The following is a 12,936-nucleotide window of genomic DNA, read 5'->3' on the forward strand; positions in this document are numbered from 1 at the left end:
CCTCAAGGTCCATCCCGATCCAACCCAATCCCTGATTCCTGCCTATCCCTGCAGCCTGAAGCTTCCCGATGTCCTGGGGAGGGCGTCCAGCACCCACCTGGATCAGAACCTGTTCCGCTTCCGGAGCACCCACCTGGAGCAGATCCTCAAGGTGGCCCTGAGGCTCAAGCATGAGAATTCCGGCCTCTCCCAAATCCTGGATCAGGCGGAGGATTGGCTGTGCCGGCTCCAGGCCATGGCGGAGGAGGTGACTCTCTTCCTGGTTTTCCCATCGTGGTTTTGGTGGGAAGCGGGGATGATGTTCCATCCCGGCTCCCAAATCCATGGATTCTCTCCCACGGTGCCAGGTTTGGCTCCGATGGTTGAGGTTGGTTTTGCTCATGGATGGGTTGAGGTCAGCTCATGGATAGGGAGCGGCTGTGGGAGAAGGACTTGGAATGTTGGTAGGTGGGAAGCTCCGCATGCTACGGCTGTTCCCACAGCAGGAAAAGGGGGAATTCTTCCCCTTGACCATGGAGCCAGGCCGGGAGAGCTGGGAATGCTCCCCTGGAGAAGGGAAAATTCCAGGGAATGCTCAGAGTCCCTGCAGGGGCTCCAGGAGAGCTGCAGAGGGGCTGGGGACAAGGCCTGCAGGGACAGGAGCCAGGGAATGGCTCCCACTGGGAAAGGGGAGATTGGGCTGGGATCTTGGCAAGGAATTCCTGCCTGGGCTGCAATTCCCAGATTTGCTGGGGCTGCCCCTGGATTTCCTGGCAGTGTCCAAGGTCAGGCTGGATGGAGTTGGATCCATCTGGGATAAGATCCCATCCCAACCCACATTTCACAATCCCATTCTGGGCTGTGCTGGTGGATCCCTCCTAACGGGATCCTGTGGATTTGTGTTTTCCAGCCCCAGAACAGCCTCCCAGACATCGTCATCTGGATGCTCCAGGGGTACAAACGCGTGGCCTTCGCCCGCATCCCAGCCCACCAGGTCCTATATTCCCGGAACATCCCCAACTGCTGCGGCCGGAACTGCGGGAAGCTCCAGACCATCTTCCTCAAGGTACCTTTGGAAGCCTGTCCAGGTGGAATCTTGATTTTTCCAAACAGTTTTTGCCCCTAAAAATAATTGAAAAAGATGGAAAATCCTGCAGGGAAAGCTCAAATCCCAGTGCAACGTTCGGCCCCGGTTTCATGGAATCACGGAAAGTTTTGGGTTGGGAGAGACCTTAAACACTTGACCTTGTCTGTGTTCCTGTCCCTCTCCCTGTCCTTGTCCCTGACTTTGTCCCTGTCCCTGACTTTCTCCCTGACCCTGTCCTTATCCTTTTCCCTGCCCTTGTCCCTGACCCTGTCCTTGTTCCTATCCATGTTCCTGAACTTGTCCCTGTCCTTGACCTTGTCCCTGTCCCCTCCCTGTCCTTCTCCCTGTCCTTGTCCCTGACCTTTTCCCTGTTCCTGACCTTGTCCTTGCCCCTGACCTTGTCCATGTCCTTTTCCCTATCCCTGCCCATGTCCTTGTCCCTGTCTCTGACCTTTCTGTGACTCTGTCCTTGTCCCTGATCCTATCCCTGATCCTCTCCCTGATCCTGTCCAGGACCACTGGAATTTTGAAGCTCCTCAAGGTCATCTGGGGTCACATTTTAGGGATGTCGATGGTGGCGCTGGGATGATCCTGAAGGTCTTTTCCTACCTCAATTCCACAGTCCCAAAGCTCTCCACCCACTCTTGACTCTACCCCATGACTGCTCCATGTCCCCACCTTCCCCATCCAGGGATCTTCATTCCCACCCTTCCAGCCTCCCAGAATTCCCGTTAATCCCTTCCCGGGGGCCTTTTCCTTGGCAGTACCCGCAGGAGGAGGCGATGGGGCCGCGGATCCCGGCGCAGATCCGGGTGCGGCTCTGGTTCGGATTGGCTGTGGATGAGAAGGAATTCAACCAATTCGCCGAGGGAAAACTCTCCGTCTTCGCCGAAACCGTGAGCATTCCCAAGGGATCCCCATCCCGGCGGGAAAAGGGAGTGGGCTGGACCTAAAACCTCATCGCGTTCCCAAGGGATCCCCATCCCGGTGGGAAAAGGGAGTGGGCTGGACCTAAAACCTCATCATTCCCTAAAAACTGTGGGAAGGAGGAGCTGTTCCCACCAGCTCAGCCTGGAATGCCGAGGGGGAAGTTGGGAATGAGTCATGGAGCCGTGTTGTCCCTCACAACGGGAAAATTGGGATGCCGTGGAATGGGGTGGGCTTTTCCCAGATCTGTCCCTCTTCTGGGAGTATTCACGGGACTCTATGGGATTATCTATGGAATTCTGTAATTCCGACCCCAAATCCATCTTTTTCTTGGCTCTGCCAGTATGAGAACCAGACCAAGCTGGCGCTGGTGGGGAACTGGGGCACCACCGGCCTCACTTATCCCAAATATTCCGATGTCACTGGCCGGATCAAGCTTCCCAAGGACAGCTTCCGGCCTTCCGCGGGATGGACCTGGGCTGGGGATTGGTTCATCTGCCCGGAAAAGACGTGAGTGGAGCTTTCCTGCTGAGAATTCGCGGGAATCCCAAAATCCGGCGCCAAAATCTGGGATGCCCCTGTGGTTCCTCATCTGTGTCCACGGATGTGATTTCCCCTCATCCAAATCTTGGGACGCTCCAGAACTGAGGCACTCTGGGGTGGGATTTTCATCCTGGTTTGGGTTTTTCCTGAGGAGGAACTCTGCTCGGAGGGGCGGGAGAAATTTGGGAGCGCCGAGGATGGCGCGGGAGGAAGGTGGGGGATGGAGAATCCCTGATTTTGGGTGTTCCCGGGATTCAGGTTGCTGCACGACGTGGACGCCGGGCACCTGAGCTTTGTGGAGGAGGTGTTTGAGAACCAGGTCCGGCTTCCCGGAGGGCAGTGGATCCACATGACCGATTCCTACACGGACGTGGTGAGGGAAAACTGGGAATTCTGGGAGCCGGGCTGGAATCCCAGGGGGAAATTTAGGGATCCGGTTGGGTGAGAATTCCCTGTGTCCCACAGAATGGGGAGAAGGTCCTGCCCAAGGATGAGATCGAGTGTCCTCCAGGCTGGAAGTGGGAAGATGTGGAATGGGACACGGATCTCAACAGGGCTGTGGACGAGAAAGGTATGAAAGATGGAATTTTGAGATCTGGGATTTGGGAAGTTTGGGATCCCGGAATTTTGGGATCCAGGATTTGGGAACTTTGGGATTTCTTTCCATGGTCTGTGGATGAAAACATTCCCCTGGCTGTGGGAACTGGATCAGGAGGAGGGATCAGGCTCTGGGGGATCCTTTTCATTTGTCTCTGTCTGGAGCTGTGGGATGGGAATTCCCAAAGGAGGTGCTGGGATAATCTGGGAAGATCCTGGTGGAAAAGAAATGGAAAACGCCAGCCTGGAGAGTGCTGGGATGGTCCCGGGGGTTGGAATGGCTGGAGGGAGTGAGGGAAGAGTCCCCAGGGTGGGATTTGGAGCCAAGGACACCACGGGTCCATCCCTGGGCATTCCAGAGGGATGGATTGTGCCGTAAGGAGGGAAATCCAGCTGGGGAATTTTCCTGGATTCAGCCACACCTTCACCATTGGAAATTCCTGGTGAGAGCGACAAGGTGTGGGGAGGGAGGCTCTTCTCCCACCTCCACCGGGTATTCCCTTCTTCCCAAGGCTGGGAATACGGGATCACGATCCCGCCGGAGCGCAAGCCCAAGGCCTGGGTGCCAGCGGAGAAGATGTTCCACACCCACCGGCGCCGGCGCTGGGTGCGGCTCCGCCGGCGCGACCTGGAGCACATGGAGGCCATAAGAAAGGTGGGATTGGCCAGGAAAAGCTGCCACTGGATCGGGATGTGGCCCTGTCCCTCCGGGTGGGTGCCCGGCTTTGGCAGGATCCGCTTTTCCTTGGAGATTGAGGGGGGCTCATCCCGCGTTTCCGGTGGAAAACGCCACGTTCCCGGGGAGGAGAACATTCCGGAGGGATTGACTGGGATGTGGGGTGGGATGGAGACATCCAGGGAAGCCCGGGAGTGTGGGAAATGGGGGAGGGCCGCTGTCCCCAGCCTGTCCCTATCCCGCTTCCCTCTAGATGGTGCCATTGGACCGGGAATGCCGCTTCCGCTCCTCGGTCCTCCCCGCCGCTTCCCAAGGCCGCTTGTCTCCCCTTCCCAGAAAATTTTCGGGATAACTGTAGCCACTGTCACCCCATTTGCTGCGGGAGAAAAACCTTCCAGGGCCTGGGGTGGATGATCCAGGGAGAAATTCCAGAGGTGGCAGAGCCATGGGAGGGGTGGGGATGATGGCAAAGGGAAAAGCGGGATGGGAAGCGGAGCTGCTGGAGCTCCACAGGCCTGGGCAGGGTCTGGTCCCAGCCCAGCGATCCCGCTCCAAGTGGGATCCATCCCAGGGATTGGTGTAGGGCTGCATTCCCAGGGTGGGTCCAGCAGTGGTAATGGTTGGATTGGGAGAATCCAGCTCCATCCTGGGAAGTGTCTGAGGCCAGGTTGGACATTGGGGCTTGGAGCAACCTGGGATAGGGGAGGTGTCCCTGAACATGGAATGGGGTGGGAATGGGATGGGATTTAGGGTCCCGTTCCCACCCAAACCATTCCAGAATTCTTGAGTCAGGCTGGGAGAGCTGGGAATGTTCCCCTGGAGAAAGGAAAATTCCAGGGAATTTTCAGAGTCCCTGGAGAGGCTCTAGGAGAGCTGGAGAGGGGCTGGGGACAAGGCCTGCAGGGACAGGAGCCAGGGAATGGCTCCCACTGGGAAAGGGGAGATTGGGCTGGGATCTTGGCAAGGAATTCCTGCCTGGGCTGGAATTCCCACATTTGCTGGGGCTGCCCCTGGATCCCTGGCAGTGCCCAAGGCCAGGCTGGACATTGGGGCTTGGATCCACCTGGGATAGTGGGAGGTGTCCCTGGAAGTGGCTGAGCTTTAAAGTCCCTTCCATCCCAAACCATAATTCCATGATTCCATGACAATCTCCAGGGCCTTTCCCAACTGAAACCAAATGACCTCAGAGATCTTTCCCAGCCAGAATATTCCTATGATTCTCCAAACAATTCCATGACTCCATTCCATTATTCCAACCTGGGGGAGACACGGGCAAAACCTGGGGCGGAACAACCATATCCAACAACATCCCGAAAAACCTAAACCCAGCATTTTTGGGTGAATCCTGGAAAACCTGATCGCCGTGATCCCTGTCTGGCAGCACAAGCAGGAGGAGCTGGATGGGGATGGTTGGGAATACGCTTCCCTCTTCGGCTGGCGCTTCCACCTCCAGCAGCGCCGCTCCGACTCCTTCCGCCGGCGCCGCTGGAGACGCCGGATGGAGCCTCTGGAGCGCACCGGCCCCGCCGCTGTCTTCGCCTTGGAAGGGGCTCTGGTAGGGAACGGCTTCTCCCATTCCCAAATTTCTGCCTGGGAATGTTATCGGCTGCTTGTTGTCTGTTTCCCGTTGTCCCGTTATCCGCCCTGTTTGATCCCTGCTTTCCCTCTTTGTTCCCGACTTTCTCCACACTCTGGATTTCCCAATCCGCTCCTTTTCCAATGATTCCATGAGAGCCAAAGCAGCACAAAGCTCCCATTCTGTGCTTTTATGGAATTTTTTCCTCTCCTGATTGGCTTCCTCCCCCCTCCCCTCTTTTTCCTTGCTCTGTCTTTCCCTCCAATCCAGACTCGATCCCTTTGGGATCAAAGCGGCTCCGTGGTGTTTTCCATGAGCCGTTCCCAGCTCAGGGGATCCCAGCTGCCTCTCACCCCCAGAGCTCCCGGCGGGATTGTTCCTATTCCCCTTTTTCCCATGGGATCTGCAAATGGGAATCCTCAGCCTTGGAAATCTCTCCTTTTCCCGCAAATATTCCAAGGCCTAATGGGGAATTAGGAGAACTCGGGAATCTCCAAGAGCTTTTCCAACCTAAATTTTAGGATTCTGGGGAACGCTGGAAGCTCGGACTCCTCTTGGACACCCCAGAGAATTCCATTCCATGGGGAATCCTCGCTCTGGAGGTGATCCCGGCATTCCTGACTTTCCATTGTTTTCCTTGCAGGGAGGAGTGACGGACGACAAGAGCGACGATGGAAAATCCGACGGAAAATCCGCGTCCACCCTCAGTTTCGGAGTCAACAGACCCACGATCTCCTGCATTTTTGACTGTAAGGACCCCAGGGAAGCAGGAAAGGCATTTCCCATCCTTTTCCCAGAAAAAAGATGGAAAAATAAAGATGGAAAAAGGGTGGAGGGGAGGATGGTGCTTGTGGGAACATCCAGAGGCTCCAGGATTGGAGCTGGGGATATCCCAGGGGGATTAAGCCGGGATTCTCTCAGATGGGAGATGAGGAATGATGGAATCTCCCTGGGATCTTTTCCATGTTTCCCATTCTTCCGGCAGCCGGGAACAGATTCCACCTGCGCTGTTACCTGTACCAGGCCCGGGATCTCATTGCCATGGACAAGGACAGCTTCTCCGGTGAGTCCGGATCTGCACCGGGATGGAATTGTGGGAACAGAGGGGGACCATCCATGGGCAGGGCCACCTTCCCTGATCCCAGGTGGATCCAAGTCCATCCAGCCTGGCCTTGGGCACTGCCAGGGATCCAGGGGCAGCCCCAGCAAATCTGGGAATTCCAGCCCAGGCAGGAATTCCTTGCCAAGATCCCAGCCCAATCTCCCCTTTCCCAGTGGGAGCCATTCCCTGGCTCCTGTCCCTGCAGGCCTTGTCCCCAGCCCCTCTGCAGCTCTCCTGGAGCCCCTGCAGGCCTGGAATGGGCTCCAAGGAATCTCTGGAGCCTTTCGCTCTCCATGCTGGATATGATGGAGCACAGGGAGAAACTTCCATGGGATGTACCCAGGGAAAATTCCGGGAGGGTGACGGGATTTTATCAGGACCTCAGCTCAATCCAGCCCCTTCTTCTCCAGCATCCTCAGGGAATTCCTTGTTGGATTTGATCCAGTGGAAGGTTCCCAGCCCGTGGGGTTGGATCTGGATGATCCCTACGTTTCCTTCCATCCCAAAACAGTCTGGGATTCCATGATTCCATAATTCCTTAGCATCCCCCTCCTCCCAGCTGCACAGGGGGGCAGCAGTCCCTGGGATCTGGGATTTAGGAAGGGGATTTCCATGGAAAAAAGGGAATCCAGGTGGAAAACAGGGGCTGGCCTTTGTAGAGGGGTTTTCCACGTCCTGCTCCTCCACCCTTTCCCAGCATAACTCCAGGGATTTCTGAAATTCCCAGGATTGTGCTGGTGTGGTTGGGACTTCCCACGCTGGGGTTTTTTGGGAATAAGAAAGAAGCCAGAATCGGAGAAATCCTTTTATCCATGGGATTTCCATGCTGGAGGTGCTTGGATGGTTGGATGCAGGTGGAACATCCCTTTGGAATGTGGTTGAGGGGGGGTGGAATGCCGGAAAATCCCACGCTCTCATCCCTGGAGGCTGGGCCATCCCAGCCAGGTATTCCCATTAATGCTTCGGAGCTGGAAAAGCGGGAAAAGGGAATGCCGCCTCCTCTGGATCAGAGCTGGAATAATGTGGAATGTCCCAAATCCCAGGAAAAGAGATCCAACATCCCTCCAGGGCTATCCCTGCTCGATTCCCACGAGAATTTACAGGAGGATTTGGGTGGGATTTCCCTCCAAATTCTGGGATTTCAACCCCACTTGGGACAACTCATTCCAGGAATGATGTGAAACACGATCAGTCCCAAAACTGGGGAAGCAGCTGGACCGCGATCCCGAGGGAATCCTGCTTTTCCCAGTGGTTGGAATAATGTGATTTTTTGGGAATAAACACCCCAGAGCATCCAAAAAAAAAAAAAAAAATCCCCCAGTGCCTGTTCCCACCTGGAATTCCCACAAAAGGCTCCTTGTTGGGATGAGGAGGTGGGAGTGAGGTGAGCTCATGGCCCGGGAGGGGAGTCCGGAATCGTTTTCCTTTGGAAAAATCCCAGCCAAGGACAACACGAGCAGCAATGTTCCACAATGTGGGATTGTGATTCCCGCTGCCGGGAATAAAGGAGTTCATTAAAGGGGCTCGGCAGTTGGAAAAATAAACATTCCCTGCTCCCAACAAAGGGGCTTTAGAGAGGCTTCCATGAAAAAAAAAAAAAAAAAAGAAAGGAGGAGAAGGGAGGGAAAAATGGGGAAAAAAAAAAAAAAAAAAGGAAAAGCAACTCCAAATCCAGGGGTTTTTGTTTATTGTAAAGGATTTGGCTGAGGAAAAGTGGGAAAGTGGGAAAGGCTCTTCCCAGAGTGGGTGGTTGGGAATGTCTGAGTGGTCCTGGATTGTTAAATCTGGATGGAGGGGGAAATCCAGCCCCTGGTGCCCCAATTCCTTGGAAAAGCAGGGGGAAAGGGGGAATGCTGCTGGGATCAGCTGGCCCTGCTTCCAGGGGGTGTGGGACAATCCTGGGATCTCAGTCCAGGAATGTGGGATGTTCCTGGGAGCTGAAACCGAGGATGTGGGATAGTCCTGGGATCTGAATCCAGGGATGTGTGTGGGGTCTTCCTTGGATCTGAATCCATGGGTGTGGGATAATCTTGGGATCTGCACCCATGGATTTGTGGAATAATCCTGGGATCTGAATCCAGGGGGGTGTGGGATGCTCCTCCACCTCCCAGCCAGGAATTCCTTGCCATGATCCCAGCCCAATCTCCCCTTTCCCAGCGGGAGCCATTCCCTGGCTCCTGTCCCTCCTTCCCTTATCCCAAATCCCTCTCCAGCTCTCCTGGAGTCCCTTTAGGCCCCGGAAGTGGCTCCAAGATTTCCCTGGATCTTCCGAACAATCCCAACTCTCAGACTGAGCCTTTCCAGCTGGAAAGCCACCTGGAAAACAGGGTGGTTTGGGCTTGGAATGCCAAATTCCAGGTGGGAGAGACTGGGCAGCTCCCTTCTCCTCAAGCAAGACCCCGAGGGAACTCAAGATGAGATGGATCGAGCTGAGAAATCCCAAATTCTTTGGGAGCCAGTTCCGGATGGAGCTCGGGATTCCGGGAAGAGCTGGAGCCGGGATCCACCCCTGAATCCCAAATCCTTGAATCCCATTCCCGCAGATCCCTACGCCATCGTGTCCTTCCTGCACCAGAGCCAGAAGACGGTGGTGGAGAAGAACACCCTGAATCCCACCTGGGATCAGACCCTGATCTTCTACGAGATCGAGATTTTCGGGAATGCTCAGGACGTGGCCGAGTCCCCCCCCAACATCCTGGTGGAAATCTATGACCACGACACCTACGTGAGTGTGGCGGTTCCCGCCGGGAATTCCCAGCCTCTGGAATGTGATGTCCAGCATCTCTGGGCGGTGTTTGGGCTCCGGGGTGGACATTCCAGAGGGGGAAAATCCCAGGGAAAATCCTGTGGTGTCCTTGAGGTCCCCATTCTCACTGGGCTTCCTCATTGTCATTTAAAGTGGGAAAATAAATGGAATTTCCTCATGGAAAAACCTTGGGATAAAGTTGGAAGGCGTTGTGGAATTAGGGGAATGCCCTCTGCTGTTTGTGGTGTCCAAAGGACCTGGAATTATGGAATTCTCAGGGGTTGGTGGCAGGAACTCCAGGTTTTTCCCAGAAAAACCAGGCTGGGAAGAAAAGCCAACCTGGAAAAACCTAAGTGCAGGAGGGAATTCTGTGGAAAAACACTTGGAAATACACCTTGGGAAGGGCTTGGGAATATCTCAGAAATATTTTTCCCTCTCTCCTGCTCCTTCCCGGCAGGAAAGATTCCAAAGATCCCAGTGCAGAGCAGGGAATGGGATTTTTAGGAGCTGACAAAGGCTTTGAGTTCCTTCTCTGGAAAACCTGGGATGGGAATTCCTAAAAAGGTGTTTTTCTCCCAAAAAGGTGCTTTTCCAGCCTTAGGAATTCCAGGGAGGAGTTGGAAAACTGGCGGCTCTATGAGCACCGATCCCATTCGTTTTCCTGCCCTGATCCCATAATGGGATCATCCCTCACTCCCGATTTTTGCCTGGGGATCGGAGGGGCGGGGGGGGGATGATGGATTTCTCTGGGAAAAGGGATGGGAAGGATGATCCCAACTCCCGTGGTTCCCGTTTCCCTGGAATTCCCTCTCCAGGGCGCGGATGAATTCATGGGACGCTGCATCTGCCGGCCCAGCCTGGAGCGCTCGCCCCGGCTCTCCTGGCATCCCGTCCTCAAATCCGGCCGGAACGTCGGGGAGCTCCTGGCTGCCTTCGAGCTGATCCAGAGGGAAAAGGTGAGATCCATCCCTGAGCCCGGAATGCTCCGGAATTCTGCTTCCTCCCCGGGATCCGGCTTTTCCAGGTGTTGGTGTTTTCCACTGGCGCCTTTGGAGCCTGCCAAGAGCTGGAGGGGTTTGGGATTTGTCCCTTCTTTGAGGGATAATTCCGTAGGATGAGGTTTTCCAGGTGGGAAAAGAGGTGGTTTAGGGTTGGGCTGATGGAAAACTGCAGAATTCCAGGTGGGATGGGCTGGATGGATCCTTCTCTCCTCGGACAAGTCCTGGGGAGGTCTCAGGGATATCGAGGGAGCTGGGAATTGCCAAATCCATAAGGAATGCTGCCCTTTCCTTGGAATTATTTCTGGAGGGGGTTTAGGAGACCTGAAACCACTCCAGCTTTTCCAATGGCTGCATCTCAGATGTGCCAGGAAAAAGGGATGGATTGGAAAGCTCAATCCCTGTATCCCACTCTTCCTTCCCAGCCCTGAGGTTTATCTGGGAATGGGAATCCCACAATTCCCTTTTCCCTGGAAATCCCAGCCCAAACACCAGGAAAGGCCCCAAATATCCACACGTGGCCTCTTCCTGTTCCTCATTCCCTCAGAACTGGGTGGGAAAGGCCTTGGAGAAGCCTTGGAATGAGATTTGCTCCCAGAGGAACTGTTTGATCCCAGTGGGAATCATCCGGGTGGATTCGGTACTTCCCGGCTGGATGAGAATCCAGGATTGTTAGAGCTGGAAATGGAAAGGGGCTGAAGTTTCCTTCCTGGAAAGAGAGGAATTAGCAGTGGGAATGTTAATGGGAATTGTGTTCTCTCCCTGCAGCCGGCTGTTCATCACATCCCTGGATTTGAGGTAATTCCCGACTCCTCCTTGCAAATCCAGCATCATTCCCAGCTTTCCCAGGGATCTGGAGCCCGTTTCCAGCCCTGCAGCAATCCCTCCATCCTGTCTTAGGGAATTCTTTTAGGATGGAGGAGTCCTAAAGCACAGAGACTCCGATTTTCCTCAGCTGATAAGGAAAACTGGGAGTGGTGGGGCAGCTCCTTCCTGACATGGCAAATTTATCCCATTCCAGGATCCAGAGGATCCCATGGAGATGCTGCAAAGGCTCTGGAGCCAGGCTGGGAGAGCTGGGAATGTTCCCCTGGAGAAGGGAAAATTCCAGGGAATCCTCAGAGTCCCTGCAGGGGCTCCAGGAGAGCTGCAGAGGGGCTGGGGACAAGGCCTGCAGGGACAGGAGCCAGGGAATGGCTCCCACTGGGAAAGGGGAGATTGGGCTGGGATCTTGGCAAGGAATTCCTGCCTGGGCTGGAATTCCCAGATTTGCTGGGGCTGCCCCTGGATCCCTGGCAGTGCCCAAGGCCGGGTTGGATCCACCTGGGACAGTGGGAGGGATGGGATCCCACCCTGGGTGGGATTTAAGGATTTTTCCTCCCCAAACCATTCCATGATTCCCTTCGGATGTCGGCTCCAATTATAAACGTTGGGATGGGCTTAGGGATGAGAATTCCTCTAATTCTGTCATCTCCTCCTCTTTTCCAGAGCGAGCTCTCCTCCAGCCTGGATGAGGTGAGTCTTTGGGAATTCCTTATTTTCATCTTGGAATTGTTCAGATTTGTTTCCTTGGGAAATCCTCTTTTTCCTTGATGGGTCAAGTCGGGAGCATCAGGATTTTGGGAATGTGAGAGACCTCTGGCCAGATGGGCTCTTCCTCATGGCCGGGAATGTTGGGATCCATTTCCCCTCTGGAATGAGGTTGTCCCATCCTTTCAACCCGAGCGTGCCAGAGCTGGAATGCTGGGCTGTCCTCAGGAAATCCCAATTCCAAACTTTCCATAGGGAATTTGCTGTGAATCGAGGATGTGCTGGGCTGTTCCGGTTGTGCCGAAGGAAATTTTCATCCCTCGTCCTGGGAAAAAATTCAGGGATAGGTTGGATGGGGCTTGGAGCAACCTGGGGTGGTGGAAGGTTCCCTGCCCATGGAATGGGATGAGTTTTCCAACAGAAACTGTTCCATGATTCCATCATTCCCATGATTCTGATTCCACACCCAGAATGCCAGGACTTTATCCTTGTGCATCCCATGGAGCCAATCCCAGGCTGAGCCAAAAGGTGGAGCTGGGATCTTGGAAAACCCCAGGCAGGGAAAGGGAACAGCCCTTGGAATGTTGTGGTGGCCCTCGGAGCCATTAATCCCGAAATTCGGGAGATGAGCTGGGAAAGACCTGAGCCACATTCCTGGGAAAGGTTGGATTGGATGGGATAAACACATTTTCACAAGATTCTTTATTCCCACCCAAGCCACCTTTCCTGGGAGCTCATCCTGCTATTCCGCATTGTCCATAATCATCTCTCTCCTCTTTTTTCCCTCCATTTCTTCCCACCGCCGGAATCCTGGGATGGGGCATTCCACAGCTCTGCATCCCTGCCCTGTTCTCGGAGGGGCTCCTCCAATGGGTATCGCTCTCCTCCCTTTCCTTCCCTTTTCCCAGAATCCAAGCAAATCCCGGCAGAGCCTCTCAGGGAGAGCAGGATTGCAGGAACCCCATCCCGACAAAATTCCTGAGGCTGCATCCCAAGGATTGGTGCCAGCCAGAGCCTCCGGTGCCCCATGGATGCTCCTGAAGGACCAGGCTGGCTCCATCCTTATCCATTTTTTTTTTGGGAATGGCCTTTTGGGGCTAAATTCCCACTGAGCTCTGGGATTTATCTTTGGATTGCATCCCAGCTTCCATATGAACTGGGAATCTTTTCGAGCC

The 12,936-nt window shown here is 54.7% G+C and overlaps 1 protein-coding gene across 7 annotated transcripts in view; it reads left to right on the plus strand.

Annotated features, from left to right (window-relative positions):
- Positions 1–12,936, plus strand: part of DYSF (dysferlin) — a 73,549-nt gene that overhangs the window by 22,721 nt on the left and 37,892 nt on the right. For 6 of the 7 annotated variants that reach the window (XM_071455904.1, XM_071455905.1, XM_071455906.1 and 3 more), the window contains 15 exons: positions 55–247; positions 890–1,045; positions 1,831–1,962; positions 2,337–2,503; positions 2,795–2,909; positions 3,002–3,107; positions 3,646–3,788; positions 5,191–5,364; positions 6,029–6,134; positions 6,371–6,448; positions 9,031–9,212; positions 10,049–10,189; positions 11,000–11,029; positions 11,720–11,746; positions 12,593–12,634. In XM_071455904.1, the coding sequence (XP_071312005.1) occupies positions 55–247; positions 890–1,045; positions 1,831–1,962; positions 2,337–2,503; positions 2,795–2,909; positions 3,002–3,107; positions 3,646–3,788; positions 5,191–5,364; positions 6,029–6,134; positions 6,371–6,448; positions 9,031–9,212; positions 10,049–10,189; positions 11,000–11,029; positions 11,720–11,746; positions 12,593–12,634 (1,792 nt within the window). The remainder of the gene's footprint in view (positions 1–54; positions 248–889; positions 1,046–1,830; positions 1,963–2,336; positions 2,504–2,794; positions 2,910–3,001; positions 3,108–3,645; positions 3,789–5,190; positions 5,365–6,028; positions 6,135–6,370; positions 6,449–9,030; positions 9,213–10,048; positions 10,190–10,999; positions 11,030–11,719; positions 11,747–12,592; positions 12,635–12,936) is intronic. The other variant, XM_071455908.1, reaches the window with a different exon arrangement.

This window comes from Agelaius tricolor, unplaced genomic scaffold (assembly GCF_023055355.1).
Source record: "Agelaius tricolor isolate 1412-34295 unplaced genomic scaffold, bAgeTri1.0.p SCAF_54, whole genome shotgun sequence".
Classification (NCBI taxonomy): Eukaryota; Metazoa; Chordata; class Aves; order Passeriformes; family Icteridae; genus Agelaius; species Agelaius tricolor.